This window comes from Dermacentor variabilis, chromosome 1 (genome assembly GCF_050947875.1).
Source record: "Dermacentor variabilis isolate Ectoservices chromosome 1, ASM5094787v1, whole genome shotgun sequence".
NCBI lineage: Eukaryota > Metazoa > Arthropoda > Arachnida > Ixodida > Ixodidae > Dermacentor > Dermacentor variabilis.
The window spans coordinates 130,736,147-130,756,995 of NC_134568.1; the positions used below are offsets into that span (position 1 = coordinate 130,736,147).

Sequence of the window (20,849 nt, forward strand, 5' to 3'; positions counted from 1 at the left end):
TCCCGGGAGACGCCGCTGGGTACAATGATCTCAAAACGAGTTGCTGGACGCATGACGAGCAGGAGAAATGCATATCACGTGGTAGTTCCGCCCAGCGCAGCGTTATTTCGCTTTATTTTGGGTGGCCCCTCCTATACTATATAGCCATTTGATTTCAGCCAATTGGACGCGTTGTGGAGGAAACCGTTGCTTCAGTCGTTTGGCCTCACTCTCGGGCTCCATGCATGTTCATGTTCGAGTGAGGAAAACCGAATGTTTGCAACACCGCAAGCAAGCTTCTTTGCAAAGGAGCGCCGGGTAGAGGAGACGACTTCCTGCTAGCTTTCTCGTTGCATTTTCATAAAGTGAGGCACCATTTTGTTCCAGGGCGTCGGCGCTGCGGAGACTACCGCTTCAGAAATCTTGAATGCACATCATGCGCATTCCGTTCGCTGCTCACATGTCTGTCGTATTTTTACCGCAGCTGTCCATTACTATCACATCGATCTTGGTCTCGATAGCCTTTGATGCACCGTAGTGCGACAAGCGTAGAATAACATTTCGCGTCGTTCAAAGAACGGTCAGCATCGGCAGGAAATTTGCAGGCAACTTTAGCGCCGCCTCATATTTAGTACAGGGCGTGGTGGAGTTATGCGCCACACATCGGTGGTCTACCTAGCGCTTCAAGTGTGACAACAAAGATTTTCGCGTGAAGACACAATGCAGCTGGCGTTTCATTTTATTACAGTATTTGGAATAGCGAAAATAAGCACTTGCTTTTATGTTTCGTCAACATATACAGGTGAAGGCGTAATAGCGAGAGCTATAAGTAGAGAGCTTAATCACATATGAGGTGGCACAACAGTACAAGCGACGGTGTAATAAGCACGAATGAAACTAGCCTTGTTTAGCGGGGCCCCTTGTAGAAAACGTCAGCTACGCATCTATAACGCGACAAAGGTTATAAAGACCCTGCGACTCACTGGGCAAATCAGTAACAGCTTCGTGCGGCGCACAACAATGCGCGCTCCGCCGCATTAACATGGCGCAAGCGTCCTTTTTTTTTTTACCTTGCCAGAGCACTTTTACGCTGTCATCACTCTTATTGAATTGTCATACCATACTTTGTCATGGAATCGCATTATACGCTGATTGTATGACGCCTCCTATTCACATATGAAATGCAGACGCAGGTATTAAGCGCCTTCAGCCTGTCTCGGTGCCGCTGCAACAAATCATTCCAGTCGTGCGTAAATCCGTTTCCACCATTCGAACCACATGTCTGGCAATGTAAAGAAGTTCCTTTCTGTCGTATACCCTGTAACGAAACTCTGCCCAGCCGAATGTATCTCGCTAACGGTGAATAATAATTTGGCTTGATCGTGCGTATATTTTAGAAGGTGTGGTAGAGGATCTTCCTCACTTCGAGACACAAACATTTATGGAAATGCGAGAGCACAGTGTACGTTTAATTAAAAACCGGAGCAACATTGCCCGTGACCTTTGGCCTTTTGTCACATATCTCTAAGGCTCTAAGGGTCATTGACCCTTAGAGCCTTAGATCAGGCCAGCGCAGCAAACAAAATGTCAGCATCCGCGAGACGTCTGTGCTCTTCTGCTGACTGTTCCTGCACGTGCTCAGTCGGACACGCAGGAAATTAGTCCGAGTCTTAGTGACTGTGTCTCGATCACGTCTGGCGCGTCTGACGCATTGTGTAACGCTGCGAAGCTTTTCGCTTATTTTGGGATAAAAGGTTACGAGTGCGCCCCTGCTATACTCGCATGCTGCTAACGTTGCCCGAACAATGCATTATCCGCCAGGGTGAAGAATGTTCAGGGGTCGAATCACAAAGCTTTTCGTTCGTACAGGTGTTCTTTTCCATTAGCCGGTCGACTTCACTAATGATATGTGCAGCATCAGGAGATTGGCTGGAAGTTTTTCCTGTGAACGACTCTAGCGTAAGAGGTCTTTTATGAATACCGGCTCATATCTTTAGCAACGGCAGGCTCAGCTGACTGGCTTCGTTTACAGGCCTTTGACTTGTCGCAGTCAGTACAGTCCTGTCTCTATAGTCTATCACAAGGAGGAAATGTCCATGGACGATAACGTTGCAATAAGTAACAAATACGGCTACCAGCGAAGTTGTGCTTTTTTACTGGATCATGCATATGGCTTTAACACAGAAGAGCGCCCGCAGAAAGCACCCGCACAGCACAACTTCAGTTGTCTCGGTTGTACGGTTGCCTCTAAAATCGCCTTGAATTAATTATGACGATACCGTCACGCAAGGTCATTTGGGTAAAGAGGGTCGCAATACTTAAACCAAATTTGAGCTCTGCTCCTATAGTATACGACTTGCAGTTCCTAAAGTCTTCCTTCAGGTCTCCATGAACGCCTGCATAAAACGGCTAAGGACTTGTGTTTCAGTGAAGAGGACCACATTTTTTCTTGCTCGCTTTTAACGATACAAGTGGAGCTCCTAAGTTATTAGCCGCGATTTTATGTTTTATGGCTCCGTAAAGCTTCTAAACATTTGCTGCCCCCTCTACATTACTTGGTTTAATTTGCACTTTCTACTTTACAGAGACTTTGTTAAAGCTACAGGCACAGCTCATATTTATAAACGTGGGCGCACTGGGCCTTCACAGGAGGACTCAAGTGACGCTGGGACGTTTTGTTTGGTTTGAGAATGCAGCGCTTCTGCTTAGATATGGACCTTATGCAATTGTAATGCGAATAGCCCTAAAGCAGAATAGCTGTAAATACCGTATTATTAATAACTGGTTATAACGTATGTCGTGGGCTTTATGTTTGCTTTTGAGGTTAATTTTAATGTTCTTTTTTTATTTATCTAAAACAATTTTCGTCGAACACAGAGAAAATGCGGCGGATGTGGCTCCTATCGGACATCACAGTGCGCTCTGATGACAAGATGCTGCTCAGTGACTCCGACTCAGCTAAATAGCCGGTCGATTGGCTGCGCTTAGCCGTCAAGACTCAGAAGGTCTCGATGGAGCGCTAGCCTTGACACAGGACACAGGGCGATGGACAGAAGCGCAGCAACCACCCAAATAGTATGTACTTTGCACGGGCCTTCAACAGTTACCATCTCCATATTTCTTGCTCTTTTTACCTCGTTTCCCCTCCCCCAGTACAGGGTAGCGAACCCAATACTCCCATGTTTATGACTTCCCTGTCCTTCCCCTCGCTCCTGTTTTCTCGCAACAGCAGAGAAAGCAGTATACAGCACAAGCGACGATACAGTAGGCGGCTGACCCGCGTATAACAAGAAAAAAAATCATAACGTAAATGTCAATAACCGACGTCACTCGGGACCACTCATCACGCGCACTTTATAGGATGCACGGATGCGTCTGCAAGGAGAGCACACCGCGCTTATTTTGTGGTTCCTTCACCACACGGGAGTCCCCCACACGACGCTGAACTGCGTACACACACGCACGCGCGCACACATGCATGCACGCCTGTAGCCGACGACCAACAACAAGTCCTTGGCAGCGGCCTTCGCCCAGGCGTCTCATCAGCGGGCCAACCCGAGCGTGGCAGCTGAGGCGAGGAAAAGCGCGGCCAGCGTGAGCAGTGGGCGCCTGTGAGGGCCGCCATCGGCCGCGTTGCAAGCGTCCTCGAAGCAGCTCTGCAGGCAGCCCCGCACGTAGCGGTCCTCGAAGTAGAAGCCACCGCAGTGACTCATGCGCACGATCTCCGTGTCCACGGTCAGCGTCCCGCTGTCGAGGGCGCAGCTGCGCACCACCATTGTCTGACCCGTCTCCTCTGCGAGAAGAAAGAAATAAAGGAGGGTGCCGTCGCGCAATATTCCTCTCTGCGCAAAATGACCTCTTCTCGCGTTTCGCTAACTTGTGTCTATCTCGCAATACAACGGCGATCCCGAACTACAAGGCGGGAAACGAGGCCCGTTAGATAACGCATGGGACTTTCAAATGTTGCGTAACAGCGCTTGTTACGCAAACATCCAAACAAGCGTTATTGGTGCATGCAGGTAAACACTCCTGTTCGCCATGCCTTCTTTCGGATTTCAGATCGTCAGTGCGCTTTCAAACAGTGCATGCGTGCAGCGTCAGCAACGAGGCTGGAAAATATGCTCGCGCTTCGTATTTTTTTCTTTCCCTCTGTCTGTTTTTGTGTTGATGCGTGTGTGTGTGTGCGCGCGCGCGTTTACTACACTAAATGAACTGTGTGTAGTTACTAATTGAATAAAAGTGCTTATTTGACCTGGTTGGTTCCTGGCTGGAACAACGAGAAAAAGCACTGATGATTGGACAATAACAATTTCGCCAAATCATCACATCATCGGCGTCGGCGTGTGGGTGCGGCACTGAACTGTGAAATGGTAATAACGATGCGCATTGTATGGCGTCGTGCAATAGTTGATAGCGCTTCATCTCTCGGCAAGCTTAAAAACACGAAATAAATAAATGTGGCCCGCTAGCACGTTCATGGACTCAATTAGGGAACATGCCACGGGGTAGCGTTTTCGACAGCATTAATTAGGTCAGTTCACTTAAAACTCTGGCGACGGCTGTCTCGAAGCACGTACTCGTTACGGAAGCTGTACGGATATAAGGTGCCGCAGCCTTTCAGAGTGGCTGCTTCCAGCTTTGCGACTTAGGCGGGTCCCGTAAAGCCTGTGACGAAAAGGGTAATTATGTGATTAAAATGTCTTTTTATCAAATCATTTTTCCCATAGCTTAATGTCCTTGAAACGAAACTACTTGAATAAGGTAGTTAGCCTAACGCCTTATGACCTGCGCTTAGAACTTTTGTAGGACGAGAGCAACGCCACGTACATTTTTCAGCAGGCTTCGATCATTGTTTTTCAAGAGGGGTACACTTATAGAAATAACTCCCTTAGAGCGTCATTTGGCTAGCCATGGCTTTGGGTTAGCCGACTCTCCATTCAACGAAGTTTTCGTTTTGTTGTCAACTCAAAAACGACATAGACATCAAATTATCAAGATTATTTATTTTTCGCACAGACGTGCGTTCATCTTGGTGATGGCCATGAAGGTAACCAAGGGTGAAGAGAGATATATATTTATTAAAAAATTTGGAGGACGCTTAAGCTTCGCCTTTAAGAGTGGAACGTGATAGCATTCAAAGATCCCTGATTGCTTCTCGCGCTTCCCGGCAACTGCAGCGTACGTAACCGTAATGTTTACCGGGAAACGCAGGGCTTCAAGGAGGCCAGAGGGGTCTAAATCGACCGCTGGGCAGATATCTTCAGATTCTAATGAAACATGCTCCGTCGTTTCCCTAGTTTTGACGCAGCAAGCACATGCTTCTTCTTCCTTGTATTTCGCTTTATAGGTGCGTGTTCTAAGGCATCCTGATCTCGCTTTGAAAAGTAAAGAGCTTCCCATTGAGTTATCATAAATTGTTTCTTTCCTAATTTCTTTTTGTTCCTCTTAAGTAGTTACTCATAGCAAGTTTCTTTTCCATTGCCGCACCCATAAAATTATCTCAGCCTCTCTGATTTTCCGCTTGACGTTCTCTGTTGCCATGTTGCTCATCATACAGGTCGTATACTTGCTAGTAAGCTTCCTAGTTCCTAGTTTTCAGCCTTTCCCGAAATATGAAGAATTTGAAGCCGAACTGCAGCGACTACAAGCGAGTCGCCGGCAGGCAGAAAGAAGATATAGGAGAACTAAATCCATCCACGATTTCAGAGAGTCAAGGCGCATGCAAAAGAAGATTCAACGCCGCACTGATGCACTACAATCCCAAAGACGGAAAGAATTCTGTGAGTCGTTGGATCCACTTCAGCGCTTATTTCAGATATGGAGAACCGCGCGTGGACTTCGCGTATCACCGCAACAGCATGCTCCTTTCAAATCCCTCGCTTCGCACCAAGGTCGCAGCGAAATTGACATTGCTGAATAATTTTGCTCAAGACTTGCCAGCTTGCAACCCCAACGCGCACTTACACCATGTGCCACTCCTGTGCCTCGGGACTACCGCATCGTTGTAATGTTTCCGATGGAGGAGCTTGAAGCGGCACTGGCGACTTGCAGGCGCTCTTCTTCACCTGGGCCGGACGGTGTTACCTATGCGGCGCTCGGCAATCTTGGGCAGAAAGCACGACTCATGCTGCCGAACCATTACAACGAGTCTTGGCGCAACGGTTTGCATGGTTCCACGTGAACGGAAATGCAGCCGCTTGGTTCCACTTCTCAAACCTGGTAAACCACCGGTAGATTTGTCATCGTACCGCCCCATCGCTCTTCCCAGTTGCATCGAGAAAATAATGGAAGGAATGATTTTGACGCGCCTGGAATGGTGCCTGGAAAATTACAATGTGTACCCAGATGCTATGGCCGCCTTCCGGCGTTGGCGCTCATCCATAGATAATGTAATCGATCTGGTCACGTTTGTTCAACATCAGCAACGTCTGAAACGACACACTGCGGCATTGTTCCCTGACATAAAAGGCGCCTATGATAATGTAGCACATTATGCCATTATAAAGGCTCTGATTGAAGCCGGAATCGGGGGCCGCACTTTTCAGTGGCTATGTAGTTATTTGACCGGCAGGAATTTTTTCGTGATGACCGATGATGGCGCCATGACTCATCACCAAACATTCCGTGGAGTACCGCAAGGCGGGGCGTTGGGGGGGGGGGGCGACGCTATTCAACCTAGTGGTCGCTGGCCTTGTCAGATGCTTGCCCAACATAGTTCAAGTATCAATCTATGCTGACGACATCTGCATCTGGGCGTCTGCTGTAACAGGACTGCAGATACGAGCAAGGTTACAAAAGGCAGCTGCGTTAACATTGCTGTACTTGCGAAAACAGAACTTAGAGCTGTCTTCAGAGAAATGCTGCCTTGTTACATTCACCCGGAAGGCAATGAGGCCTTACTCTGCCTGAGTAACTAAGTGCCAATGGGCAAGCAATTGCAAACGCACGGAAACACCGCTTTTTAGGGATAATTATCGACCGCGACCTATCATGGAGCCCGCCCGTTTCATACCTAAAGAGGAGGTTAGTGACAGTAATACATCTCCTCAAATTTATGGACGACAATGAAGTGTCTCTTGGCAGAGTGTTGGTTTTTTACCTCTGCATGGCTATTTCTGTGAAATCTCCAATGTATCTAACAGTCATCGCGCCTAGTTCGGTGGCGATGGATGTGGACCGTCCAGGGCGTCTGCCAGAACCGGTGGCGTCAGCGACGGCCGCCTCCAGGAAACGGATCGGGCCACAGACTGACAGTGACAGCGAGGTCACCCATGTGTACTCGTTCAGCAGCGAGGACCCTTCTGATGACGACGACTTCGAACTTGTGCGGAGCCGCTAGGCGAAGAGAAGGAACTGTTGGGCCCACGCGGAGCCCCGACACCAACACCATCTTGTTTATGCCTGTGATACTCAACGGTAACATAAAGCGGCTTAACAGGCAATCTGTCTCGATTCAGTTGGAGACCGTGGTGCTCAACGAAATCCCGGACATTAGAGTGAACACCCGAAAAAATGTACTGGCGGTTGATGTTCTGCATGCGGGTGCTCTTAGCGCCCTACGCAAGATAACAGATCTTGATGGCATGCAGGTGCGCCATCACATCCTGCTGGGCTCTGATGTCATCACCGATGTCGTATACGACATAGACTTGGCCATCCTCAGCAATGACTTGCCGACTCTGGTTAAAGCAGCGGGTGATCATGACGTCATTGTTGATGTCTTGCACCTGGGCAACTCACGTTGCGTGAAGATTGTGTTCAAGGACAACTGCCTGACGTCGCACGTTAAGGTAGGCCACTTTCGTCATCCTGTCCCGCCTTTCATTCCGAAGCCTCTGCAGTGCTGCAGCTGCATGAAACTAGGACACGTGAGCAGTGTCTGTGAGAACGAAGCAGTGTGCCCCCGTTGCGCTGAGCCACACGCCGCGGATAAATGTGCGCCCACTGTCATGAAATGTCCAAACTGCCACGGATCTCGTGAGGCTTCATCAAAGGACTGCCCAAAACTTAAGCAAGAAATTGCTATCTTAAAAGAAATGGCAAAAGATCATTCCTGTCATCGAGAAGCCGCTGCTAAATTCAGGAAGGGACGCTCCCGTCGCCGATGTTTTTCAAGGAAAGCTGCGTTGGTGACGCGTGTGCCACGTCCACTGTCACCTCTGCCACTGCCACCCAGGCCACGCACATGAGAAAGGCCTAAAAAGGACACAGGGACTGAGAACAATATGAACACCGAAGCCTGGCCTGCATTGCCAAAGCGGCAACCAGCTGCAGATTCACTGCACGACGTCGGAAGCAATCTACCCCGAGCATCTTGCCGGTGAATTGACTAAACAGGATTGGCAAGTGGTTGTCATGGTGCGATCACTAATGAATACGATTCGTATGCTACTGAACAAGCTGCAGACACCGACAACACAAAGCGCATTGCAAATACTGGACGCACTGAATACAGCACATGCAAGCCTAATATAAGCACCATGGTTCACCCAAACCTCTCTTTTCGCACTCAAATTAGAAGTGCGACGATTTTTCAATGAAATGCCAGAGGCTTGAAGTCCCGCATCTCGGATTTGCGCCAATTTGTTTTGAAGAACCGGTTTCCTGTACTTGTTATTTGCGAACCGAACACATCAACTACTCACAGATTATCTGGTTACGAAGTTTTTGCTTCTTCCACATGCGAAGAACGAAGCAACGTTCTCATTTACATCCGCGCGGACTTGACCTATGTTTCGCATACGGTTCAGCCTCATGACTACAAACAATACGTATGCCTCCGCGTCAGAAAGAACAAAGTGTATTTCGCTCTTATTGGTTGTTACATCTCCCCATCAAAGCAGTTTGACTGTGAAAGACTGAAATATATATTACAGGAAACTGATGGCCCCTGGGTCATCACTGGCGACTTCAATGCGCATCGCTTGCTTTGGGGAAGCACCAAGATCAACTGAAGTGGAAGGAATGTTGTGTCGCTTGCCTCTGATTGTGACATCTGCATCACGAACGATTGTAGCCCGACGTATCTGCGCGGTCCGGTGTATAGCAGCTGCCTCGACTTGACCTTAGTGTCGCGGAGCTTCACGTCACATGTTAAATGGCTTTACGACATCGAGACTCACGGGAGTGATCACATTTCCACCTACTTAAAGATTAATGGACTCACTCGGTCTTTCTCTCATAGTGTCTCGAAGAAGACTGACTGGACTATGTTCACGTCGCTTATGGAAGAAGCGTGTCGAGGAGATTTCACCGGCAACGTCGACGACACCATCGCAGAAGCAATGAAAACTGCCAAGTCTCTATTATCAATGTCGTCAAACAGTGCGGATTTCGACATTGAACTTGAGAGACTTCGTGCGATTCGACGGCGTGCAGAGCGACGATGCCGACGTACTAAATCAATTTATGATCTCAGAGACGCATGATGCATTCAGAAGAAAATTAAGCGTCGCATAGACAAACTAGAGAGCGAGCGATGGAAGAGATTCTGTGAGTCGCTGAACCCTCGGAAGCGGCTTTCACACATCTGAAGGAAGGTCCGTGGTATTCGTTCATTCCCGCAACAACGACACCCATTCGCAGCTTTGGCCCTCCATCATGGCCAAACTGAGCTTGATGTGGCGGAGGAATTATGTGCGAGAGTCACTGGCGAGCCTGTCAACGCCAACGTTGATGTGAGTGACCTCCCTGCGGCTCAGGTACCAGAAATGGACGTGTCCTTTACCATGGAAGGACTCGAAGCTGCCCTGGCTATTTCGAAACGATGATCCTCTCCAGGCCCTGACGGCGTCACCTATGCTGCCCTGGGACACCTTGGACAAGAGCAAAAAGAGCGCTTCTGAGCAGGTTAAACAACTCATGGCATAGAGGTACAGTTCCCTGGCAATGGAAGTTAAGTAGGCTGGTACCTTTGCTAAAGCCGGGAAAATCTCCATTAGATTTAGCGGCATATCGCCCTATCGCTCTGGCCAGCTGCATCGGAAAAGTGATGGAAAGGATGGTCCTTGCACGTCTAGAATGGTGCTTCTAGCGTTAAAATATCTGCCCAGCTTCCATGGCAAGCTTTCGTCGGGGTCGTTCCTTAATTGATAGCGTCATTGACCTGACAACGTTTGTGCAACTGGAGAAAAGCCGTAAGCTCATATCAGTTGCGCTCTTTCTCGACGCGAAAAGCGCATATGACAACGTTGCACATGACGCCGTCATCAACTCTCTGGAGACTATTGGAATTGGCGGCCGCATGCTTCGCTGGTTATCCGACTATATAACTCGCAGGTCGTTTTTGTGCAAACAGAAGATGGCACCACAGGTGAATATTACACTTACTGCGGCGTGCCTCAACGATGAGTATTGAGTCCCACGTTCTTCAATGTGACACTCATTGGACTAGCTGAAGTTTTACCTAAAACAATCTACCTCTCGATATACGCAGGTGACATCTGCCTTTGCACATATGCGGTAACTCGCCTTCAGGTTCGCGTGCGATTGCAGTGGGCAGCAACATTGACATCAGCATACCTTCAAACACAAGGTTTGACTGTATCGACCGAGAAATGTGCATTGGTTGCATTAACACGTAAACCTATGACACCATACCCAGTGTCCATTAATGGACACACTATCACCAATGAAAAGACCCATCGATTCTTGGGTGTAATAATCGATCGAAATCTTTCCTGGAGCTCTCGTTGCACGTACCTGAAGAAAAAACTGTTGTCGATTGCTCAGGTACTGAGATTCATGAGCGGGAAAACATGGGGCACATCTGTACGCTCCATGCTTCAGTTGTACAGAGCTCTATTCCTAGGCTATTTACACTACAGCCTACCAGTGTTGTCCACTACGCGCAAGTCAAATATTCGCTCAATGGATAGCTTACAGGGCCAAGCACTGCGCACGTGTTTAGGGCTTCCTCGCTGTGCATCAACAGCTGCAACAATCGTGCTCGCCAAAAATTATTCCATCCAAACATGCATTGCGGTGGATTGCCTCAGGACGCATATCCGTCGTCTTTCCCGCGTCCCCGATCATCACTTGGCGTTCTTGCCATCGCAGAGACCGCATGCAACGTTTTCTGAAGCTATAATAACCCTTCTAGATTGTCTCCCATTAGGATACATACCAGCAGCAAGGCTTTCATTATTCTTGTGGTGTCTCCAATAGCCTCAGGTGCGCCTAAGTATTGCGGGTGTAAAGAAGGCCAATCATCCAACAATAGCTCTGAAACCGATGACGCTGCTATTAATGAGACATACGGGGACCGAATACACATCTATACTGATGGTTCGGTCTCACCTACCAGCTCTTCAGGTGCCATTATCATTCCCGCAACGAAAACCACAATCAAGTTCAAACTGTCCTACATGACAACATCAACAGCGGCAGAGCTTGCAGCCCTGCGTGCTGCTGTCAAATATCTCGTGCAAGAGACACCTCAGAAATGGGTCATTTTTTGCGACTCTCAGGCGGCACTTCAGAGTCTGCATTTTGCCCTATATCAGGACCCATGAGCAGCTTACATATGAAATAAAAGATCACCATCAAGCTATCGCTAGAGGGCATGAAATTATATTCCAGTGGCTACCTGGACATACCGGCATTACTGGTAATGACCTCACCGAAAAAGCCACTCGGTCTGCCCATCTGGATGCCGGACCAGTTCCAATCCTCATATCCAGAACCGACACTACAAGAAAGCTCTATATTGCGGCTAAAACTATGACAGACAAATACTGGTCTTCTCCCAACCTCCCTAAGTGTCATCTTCATAGGTTGGATCCATCCTTAAAGCTACAAGTGCCATCAAAAATTTCCCGCTCTGAGGCGACAGTATTTTGCCGCCTCTAGCTTGGGGTGGCATTTACGACGGCCTACTCGTTCTGCATTGGAATAGGGGATACGCCGACCCGCCGTGGTTGCTCAGTGGCTATGGTGTTGGGCTGCTGAGCACAAGGTCGCGGGATCGAATCCCGGCCACGGCGGCCGTATTTCGATGGGGGCGAAATGCGAAAACACCCGTGTACTTAGAGAACGTTAAAGAACCCCCAGGTGATCGAAATTTCCGGAGTCCTCCACTACGGCGTGCCTCATAATCATAATGTGGTTTTGGCACGTCAAACCCCATAATTTATTTTTTTAAGGGATACGCCCATGTGCAACTCTTGCGAAACCACAGGAACGATTGAACATATCCTATGTATCTGTCCCGAATACGACGTCGAGCGCGAAGTTCTCCGGGTTGCACTGAACCAGCTGGACTCGAGACCATTTTCCATGATGAAGATCCTTGGACCCTGGCCATACGCTTCGATGGCAGAAAAGCCACGAAAGCGTTCTTGAAATACTTCAAGTCGACAGATCTTGGGAAGCGTGTGTAGAATCGGTGCGAACCTTCCACTGTGCGCGAAACTGCGCGCTCTCTCTCTCTCCCTCTCCATCCCCATACCCCCTTCCCCCAATGCAGGGTAGCAAACCGTACGTGCGTCTGGTTGAGCTCCCTGCCTTTCCTGTCTTCTATTTCTCTCTCTCTCTCACTCTCAAAGTTATTGGTGGAAAGTCATGAGGCACATCGGTACGGTCAATGCTGCAGCTTTATAACGCCTTGTTCCCCGGTTTCGCAAAATACAACCTCCCTGTGCTTGGTAACGCCTACAAAACAAACCTGAGTGTACTCCAGGGACTACAAGCTCAAGCCCTAAGGACGTGTCTCAGTGTTCAGAAGTGTGCGTCTATACAGCGGCAACGATTTTCATAGCTCGAGATCACCCAATATCAACGTACTTGTTTTGCCGAAACGACGTCCGACGCGGGACGCCGGGCGCGGGACGCTCACGCCGGATTTTCTGCGACACGGGGCCCTTAACGCTATCGCCTTAAAGGATACTGCGACTCGACATGCCTGAGGGCAGAGGAGAAGGGGCTAAGTACGTCGCGCTAAAGAGACCTAGCATCCGAAGTTCCAGATTACGAAAATAGTTTTCTTTCTCTTTCTAGACAAATTCAGCCTTCGTATGTGGCCACTTCCGGTGACCTCTCTGGCATCTTCCTGTTCGTTACGCTCCCATACGAGATGTCGGGTGGTAAAGGCCTATAATCAGCTGAGCAAGTGCTACAACGTGTGTTTGATGAGGAACCCTCCTCTTTGCTACACAATTGACTGTAACGCCATTTTGGTAGCACGTCTTCTGTGATGAATTAGCACGTTCGCACTTTAACGACTGGAATTTCAGATCACCAAGATAACCAAGGGTGAAGAGAAATTTATTGCGTTTGTGAGATAGATATCTGAAGGCACCATCTCGCCAGAGCGACAAAGTGAATGTGATAGAAATTAAAATCGATAATACGATTCAGTTTATTTCTTGCGAAAGAAATTAAAGGCTGGACAAGGTTATTGTTATTGCAAATGTTAAAAATAAACGAAAAAGAAAGATGAGAAGAATGATGCACGCAAAGGACGCTGCGTTTAAATCCGCTTGTGTCCAGCGGCGCGCGCTTACCGTAGACGCCGTTGAGCTTGATGCAGGCGGTGGCGGGGAAGAGCCCGTTGCGATTCTTTCGCGACGACATGCAGGGCGACTCGAGCAGGTCGGCCGTGTAGTTGTTGTGAAAGGGGTCCTCGCACGCCGGGTTCTCACGATCCAGCGACACGCACTTGAAGCAGTCCAGGCCGTGGGCTGCCCCTGCGAGTGCGCACCATTGAACGCGACATGACCAGGCGCTGGCCGAACACGCCTGTGCGGTACTGAGTCGCCACTTTCTTTTCCTTTATTGCCCACTGTTCTACGTGTGTATGTATGCAAGCCAAAAAAACGAGTGAATGTCTCGCTTAATATACGCATGCATGACAGCACATGGTTCAAAACACCAGGAAAAACACGCAGCGCTCGTCCTGTACATTTCATATTTTGTGTCTAGTCCTTCCTCAGTGCTTTTAGGTTTTCACAGTGCCCCTAACTAATTCGCCGAGAATTCAGTAATAGTAATGCCAGCCTACGCTGCGCTCGAGCACTAAAAGCTCCTTGGTAGTTGCTCTTGCTTTCCTAGCCACTCGGAGGGCTTCCAACACATTGTGTGGTGGAACGGCGAAAATGGTGCTGGCCATCGCCCAAGGTCAAAAATTTTGGGATAACGCGCCCACTCGTTACCCTCTGTAGACACAAAAGATCCTCTCACCTGAGAATGCACCAGTCGTGTCCTCCAGCGCGATATGGCCGTTAAACTGCGCACGAATAGGGCGCAAGGCCCATTCTCTTCATTACATCTTGTCTGCACTGAGCGTTATAGTGACGATAACACGAAGAAGTTTGTTACTTGTTAATTCTGTTGTGTGTTTGATCCTGCCATTATTTCTATAATTATTTCTAGAATCCCAAGTGAAAGTCACCATACGGTGATTGATTATTGATGAAAAAAAATATATAGAAAGGCTATGATGATTAACCAAGCTTTTAAGCACACTAGACACCTGTATTTGAGCCTAATCTGTGTAATCCTCAGCGCGCCAGACTCCAGTGCACCACTTCGCGACGGGTACCTGTAGAGTACGTGTATTAGCGCAGCCGTCACCCTCTGACATTTCAAATACGAATATACGAGGCAGGAATAAAAGGTGAAAGAGAGAAGTATAGCGTGCGCCAGAACGTTGATGGTATGTCCGCAAGGGCATTTTGGATAACAAATGTTTAAATTTGGTGCTTTCCATAAAATAGGTAAGCCGCAAACCTTCACGATCAATCTCTAGTGCGAGTTGTAGCAGCGCGATCGAACCTCCTTGAGTTTTCCGGTTGCAGCATCCAGTGCCGAGGACACTCCTGCTATGGCAGATCGTAATGTATCAAAAATTAGTTGTATTTGCATTCTAAAGAGCGAAAGCGTGGTGCTAAGTAGGCATTTCTGGATGCGCATTAAGCCGACAGAACTTCCGTCTGGGGAAATTAAAAACGGAGCACAACTTTGCACGCAAGCTTTCCGCATATTTTGATTGGCCGAATTCTGCAACAGAGAGACTGAATGCTAGAATAGACGACGTTGCAAACTCCTTAAAAAGAAATACTGAAGAGATCTTGAGGTCACCTTGAGTTACACCAGAAGCGTCAACGGAAAATCAGTTTGTTCTTTTACCCATGAATAAATTTGGCAAAATATGACAGAAACATTCATAATGGCAGCCAGCGTGCATGTAGAATGACCAGTGTATTCAGTCTTACCCATTCGGGGAAACCAACAGAACAGTACTTGTCGGAATGATATTGCGAAAAAAACGGATTCTCTCCCCCTCCCTCCCCCTACCAAATTTCTTTCTCGTAATTTTTGTGCTTCCGTTTAAATTTGGATTATCCTTGAGTTTGAAATGCTTTGCGTGTTATTTAAATAAAAAAAAGCAATAAGCAAAAAAAAAGGAACAGGAAACGCCGTGAAGTGCAGTTCAGCATAGCTCTATACAGTGTTTCTCAAAATTTTGCAGTACGTGAACGCTTTAAAGCGTAACCCCCCCCCCCCCCCCCTTATTCTGAAGAATGTTTTTTTTTTTTTTAGCAAAGATTGATTTACTCATGTAGTTTAATGAGGAGGATTCATTTGTTTTCTTGATTCAACCATATCTGCTTGACCCCAATTTTACAGTTTCGGTGAGACAAAACTGGCTGCGGTTGGCAGGCCGTGTTCGGCGAAGTTTATCACCACCACCATTTTCATCACCACAACGTTTCAGCTTCTTGAACAAGCAAACGGCGCCATTATGCGCCTAGACTGACAGGGCAATGCCCGTTTCCACGCGTCCTGTGAACGACGAGAATGATTACGAAACCACGTCCACCTGGCTCCATACGCGGATCGTTGACTTCACGTTTATTCATCGCAGTGTGTCCGAGCCTCGCGCAAGTCTGCCTTACGTCTTTGACTTTCCTTTGCCCCCTTCAGTCACGGTATACTCATTTGTGCAAGTGACTCGTTTTTGCCATTTATTTCGAGTAGTGGCAATAAAGAGAGAGACAGTTTAATGGAAGCTGAAGATGTCAGCCCTGTTAAATGCATGGCTTGCTACTTCCGATGACGTGCCTTAGATTACATCAAAATTTGACTTTTCATGAACATAATAAAAATAAGCTATTAATAAACAAAGAAGTCAAGCCCATATAACGAAAAAAAATTCTGGAGTTGTACGGGCCGAAACCGTGATGTGATAATGACGCACGCCGTAGTGGAGGACCCAGGATTAATTTTAACCGCGTAGAGTTCTTTAAAGTGCTCCTGAATCTAAGTAGATGAGCGTTTTTGCATACCACCGCCATTGAATTGCGGCCGCCATGGCCGGGATCGAACCCACGACCTCTGCTTCGCAGCGTAGGGCCATAGCCAACAAAATTCCCAGGCGAGACAGGTGACGAACCAGAGGTCAGCGTGTGTGCACATGTGTGTAACAAATGAAAGTATATATTTCTACATTACAATGAAAAATCGGGAGTCGAATTCACAGAGCTCTTTGCTCGCAAATGCTCTTCGCCATTGGCCGACCGCCTTCGCCAATACTATGCCCAACGACAGGATTGGCTGCAATTTGCTCTTACGAACAATTCTTACTGAAGAGCATTTTTTGTGATTACGGCCTCAGGGCACGTATTGACAAAAAAGTTCTTACACAAAAGCTGTTCACAAAAGTAGATGCCAGGCAGTCGTGACGTCGGACATTGCATCAGCGAAGGTGGTCGGCCAATGGCGAAGAGCATTTGCGAACAAAGAGCTCTGTGAATTCGACCGCCAATTAATTTCCCCTACGATTTTTTTTGGATTCATCGCCTGTTGGATTCATGCGGTTGTGGCTAACGAATTTACTTCTCGCTATTTTTCCCACGTGCGACGTGCTAGCTTGTTGAGTAACCAAGCTTACTGGAAATATTTGCTCTGCCACCGCTGCACTCTTCAGCCTGAGTGTCTCGATGTTGCCATGGTCATTCCGCAGACTGAGGCGCCATGCGCCCTCTTTCCTCCCCCTCCCCCTTTCCACTTTTCTCCCGCTTCCACACCACTGCCTTCGAGGGCGGTGTTTGTCGGCGTGACGTGCTCCACGCGGACGAGACGCTCGATGCACGCCTAACAAGACCATGGAAAACACGTCTGCATGTTTTCCTCGGCCGAATGAATAGTGTCCCAGCCGCGTGTTTACCCACCCCCTCAAGCACTGCCATTGACAAACAGCGCCAAAGGGAGGCTCTTCGCTTGGTGCCGTAGCGCGATGGAGCAGCGCACTGTCGCGGACCTGCGAGGCTGCAGTTCGAATCCGAGTGGGTCTTCGGCGTGGCCAAATATAACTTCAGTTTTTTTTTATTCATCAGTTTTTGCCACTAAAGCTCGTTCCGATTTAAATGAGCACTCTCCGAAGTGTGCGGTACCTGTTAGGGCACGTCATGCGCTGTGCGCCGGTCTATATACAGCGTACACAAACTGCGCGTTGTGGGGCGACTAGCAGTGTGAAAGGTTTGGTGAGTAGGGCGTTCGCCGGGCCTCAGATTGTACGAGTATTATTCACTGGAAAAAAAAGCGACCTCCGACCACATTGGCTTGCTGCTATTAAGCCACTGAAAAAGCCGACAACCGTGCAGCGCGATTGCAATTGTGACGGCATCCTTGCGACAAGCAGTGTCAGTCACGGTTGACCAAAGTACAAATCGCGCTACCATTGTTCCATTAGTTCCCGTTTGCGTAAATGCGCGAGAAGAAGACGCGGCACCCCCTTTCGCCACTATGCCCGCGGCCTTTCCGCGATGTCTTACACACACGCGTGTGGAGATACTCTTCTCTCCAGATCGCACAAGTAATCCTTTCCTCCCTGCATCGAAGCATCGGCAGTGCCAAATGTAGTGCTCCACGTCGCCTCTTCACTGCAGTCTGTGCAGAGAAGACAATTAGCGCACCCGGATCATAAAGCCAATGCTGGGGTGATCCTCTCCGGATTCTGTACACGTGGAATCATTGCGACTGCGCCCTTTAATAACGCGCGGCCCGTGCGCGAGAATCAGGATGACATTTCGCCGCCGCCTCCAGTGTCGTTGCAAGCTAGGCCGCACCGCTTCATTTTCTTTCATTGCATACGGTGGCTTCAGGGGTGCCATTTTGTGGAAGAACGGCCCTCTTTGCCCGAAAATTTAACAGAATCATTCGGTGAAGCGTTAAGCACGCTGCCACTTATCTTTTACTTTAAGTGAACATGACAGCACTCCGGGGCCTCAAAATTTAAGGTTCAACACGCTTCTGAATATCTTAGTAAGCTCTTGATGAGGGCTAGTTGGTCTGTGGCATGTTTCCTCGTGTCCTTTTATTCGCGCTGTTTAACCTCAGTTCTGAATGTCATGCGTCACGCACAAAATCGAGCTCGGGATAGCTAGAGCTGTGCAGCATAACTATATTAAGCGAGAATTCTTCCCGCGTCGGCACTTGTAATGCGCCGACGCCTTTCTATAATTAGGTATTATAGTGTGAAACCCGCGGCCTATCCATCCGAGCCGTTTCGCACTTTCCTGATTAAGGGGGCGGTTATACCGCGCGGGCGATACGTCGGGCGCCCACGCCAAAAGGAAGTGGGACGCTAACAGCACCTGTGTCCCGAATCTTCGACTCTGTCTTGGACATCCAAGGCCGCTTGAGGAGGAAGCTTTGAGCCGACGCGAACTACGAGTTCCACATTCAGATACACTGGAAACTAAGAAATTCCCTCATGCAAACAATGAACCAAATGTAGCGAGATTTGTTGAATTTAAGAGATTAAGTCGAACTCTATCGACTGCTGGAAGCAGAATCCTGATTCAGGGCTTGAAAGGTTTTAGAAAGATTAGTGTAAATCTATAAATTTCGAATTTACTGAAGTACAAAGTTTACAATTCCCGTAATCTTAGACCAAAACAGATATTACAATTCTGGAAACTATCTGAGCTACATCGTCTAAAGCGGGCAAATGTGATGTACTTATTAGTTTAGCGCTTGCACAAAACTATTACACTGTATTGCGTAGCTTCACAAAATCAACATTCACAAATTAGTGGTATTGAAGGCAATGGGCAATATAATGTGCAAGGGGTGTCAGGAGGATACACCGATTGTGACGGCTTTAGATGTCCCAATAGGTTCAGTTTACAAAATTACGATATTATTTTCCATAGCTCAGTTACCGAGCTGCGAATTCCACATTTAACATTTGTGTCGTTGAAATTGTTCAATATTATTAATATTTTTAAACAGAAATTGATGGCCGAAATGAAAGATGAGGGCCCGAATTCAAACAAACAAAAAAATAGATAGAAGAACACGTCATGCTAGAATTGTTCGCAAAATAAAGTTTCTGCGAATCCTGATGTTGGGCACGTTATTAGTCGGCCAATAGCGAATAGCACTTACGATAGAAAAGCTTTGTGAACTCGGCCTCAGGGCCCCGTACTCATAAAAAGGTTCTTACGTTAGATTTGCCCCTAAAAAATTCCATCAAATGCTAACGCTATACATGTCATTAGCGAAGGCAGCCGGCCAGTCACAAAGAACGCCCACGAACGAAAAACTTTTTGAATTAGGCCCCAGGGCGCGTGTTCGAGAAAAAGGTCTTACACTAGTGGTGTTTGTAAGAAGAAACGCGAACCACTCGTGATGTCGGTTCATATTATTAGCCGAAGCGGCCAGCCTATGGCAAGCAGCACTTCCTGACAACAAGCTTTGTGAGTTCGGCCCCTACTTCCGACAGTCGGCGGGTTCTAACCTAACCTTTAAGCAACAAACATAATGAAAACTGCTTCTGCGGACACAGAACGTTTCTTCGTTTCTGTGCATTTAAATGAAGGAACTGCCGAGGTGAAGCTTCCTCTGAAGGAACAAGGAACTATAGTCGGTCACATCGTTCCGTCGAATGCGACTCCAGCCGGCTGTCAAGGCAGCACTCAACCAAATGAGCTAAAATAAGCCAAACGGGCGTCTGCTAGCACTTCTGTATAGCGGCACGTGTCAGTGTATGCACAAGGATTCGATCGCAAAACTCATGAATATTTTGAGTCACACAAAGCCCCACACAGGATCTTTCTTGGGCAAAAAGGAGAAACAAAGAAAAAAAAAAAAAACTGATCCAGAGAAAGGCGGGCTCTGCCGCATTAGAGCAGGTGCAACTTAAACTGCGCCTGCGCGCGAAAGGGCGGGACACACACATATATATATATATATATATATATATATATATATATATATATATATATATATATATATATATATATATATATATATATATATATATATATATATATATATATATATATATATATATATATATATATATATATATATATATATATATATATATATATATATATATATATATAATGTAAAAGCATATAGACCAGGCTGAAGAGGAGAGATTTATTCGATTCTATCTATGGGGAAACTTTTTTAAAGCTTGATCGTTTTGCTCCCTCGTAAAGTTGGTCCTATTAAAGAGTTCCTGGGATGGACAGGAAAACCAGCTTTTAAGGAACGCTTTTGGCTGCGCGAAAAAAAAAAACAGATAATAAATAAAACTCAGAAAACGGAATCACTGTTTCCGCAGCAAAAGCAGAAGTTTGACGCAGCGAGCAAACAGCTCAGAACTTTCGGCTGGAAGTGCTCCTCCGTTAGCGATGACTGAATCAAGCTGCTTTTTCTCTCTCTCTCTCTCCTTCTCTTTGCTGTTAACTTTATTATGCAGGGATAGCACTGTTTCCTTTCTAGCGGTCTTTCGTTTTAATTTGTTTGTTTGCTAAGTTACGACTGTTCCACGCGGCACGCCAACGCATATCTCATAAAGATTTTTTTTTTCAGAGTATGCGTTTGCGCACGCTCGCTCGTGTGTGTGCGCGTTT

At 47.5% G+C, this 20,849-nt stretch overlaps 1 protein-coding gene across 1 annotated transcript in view; it reads right to left on the reverse strand.

Moving 5' to 3' along the window:
- Positions 1-689: 689 nt before the first annotated feature.
- LOC142584725 (uncharacterized) overlaps positions 690-20,849 on the reverse strand; it is a 38,628-nt gene continuing 18,468 nt past the window's right edge. Inside the window, exons 4-5 of the mRNA XM_075694954.1 lie at positions 13,482-13,664; positions 690-3,772 (exon numbers count right to left, since the gene is read on the reverse strand). Of these exons, the coding sequence (XP_075551069.1) occupies positions 3,522-3,772; positions 13,482-13,664 (434 nt within the window). The 3' untranslated portion in view covers positions 690-3,521. The remainder of the gene's footprint in view (positions 3,773-13,481; positions 13,665-20,849) is intronic.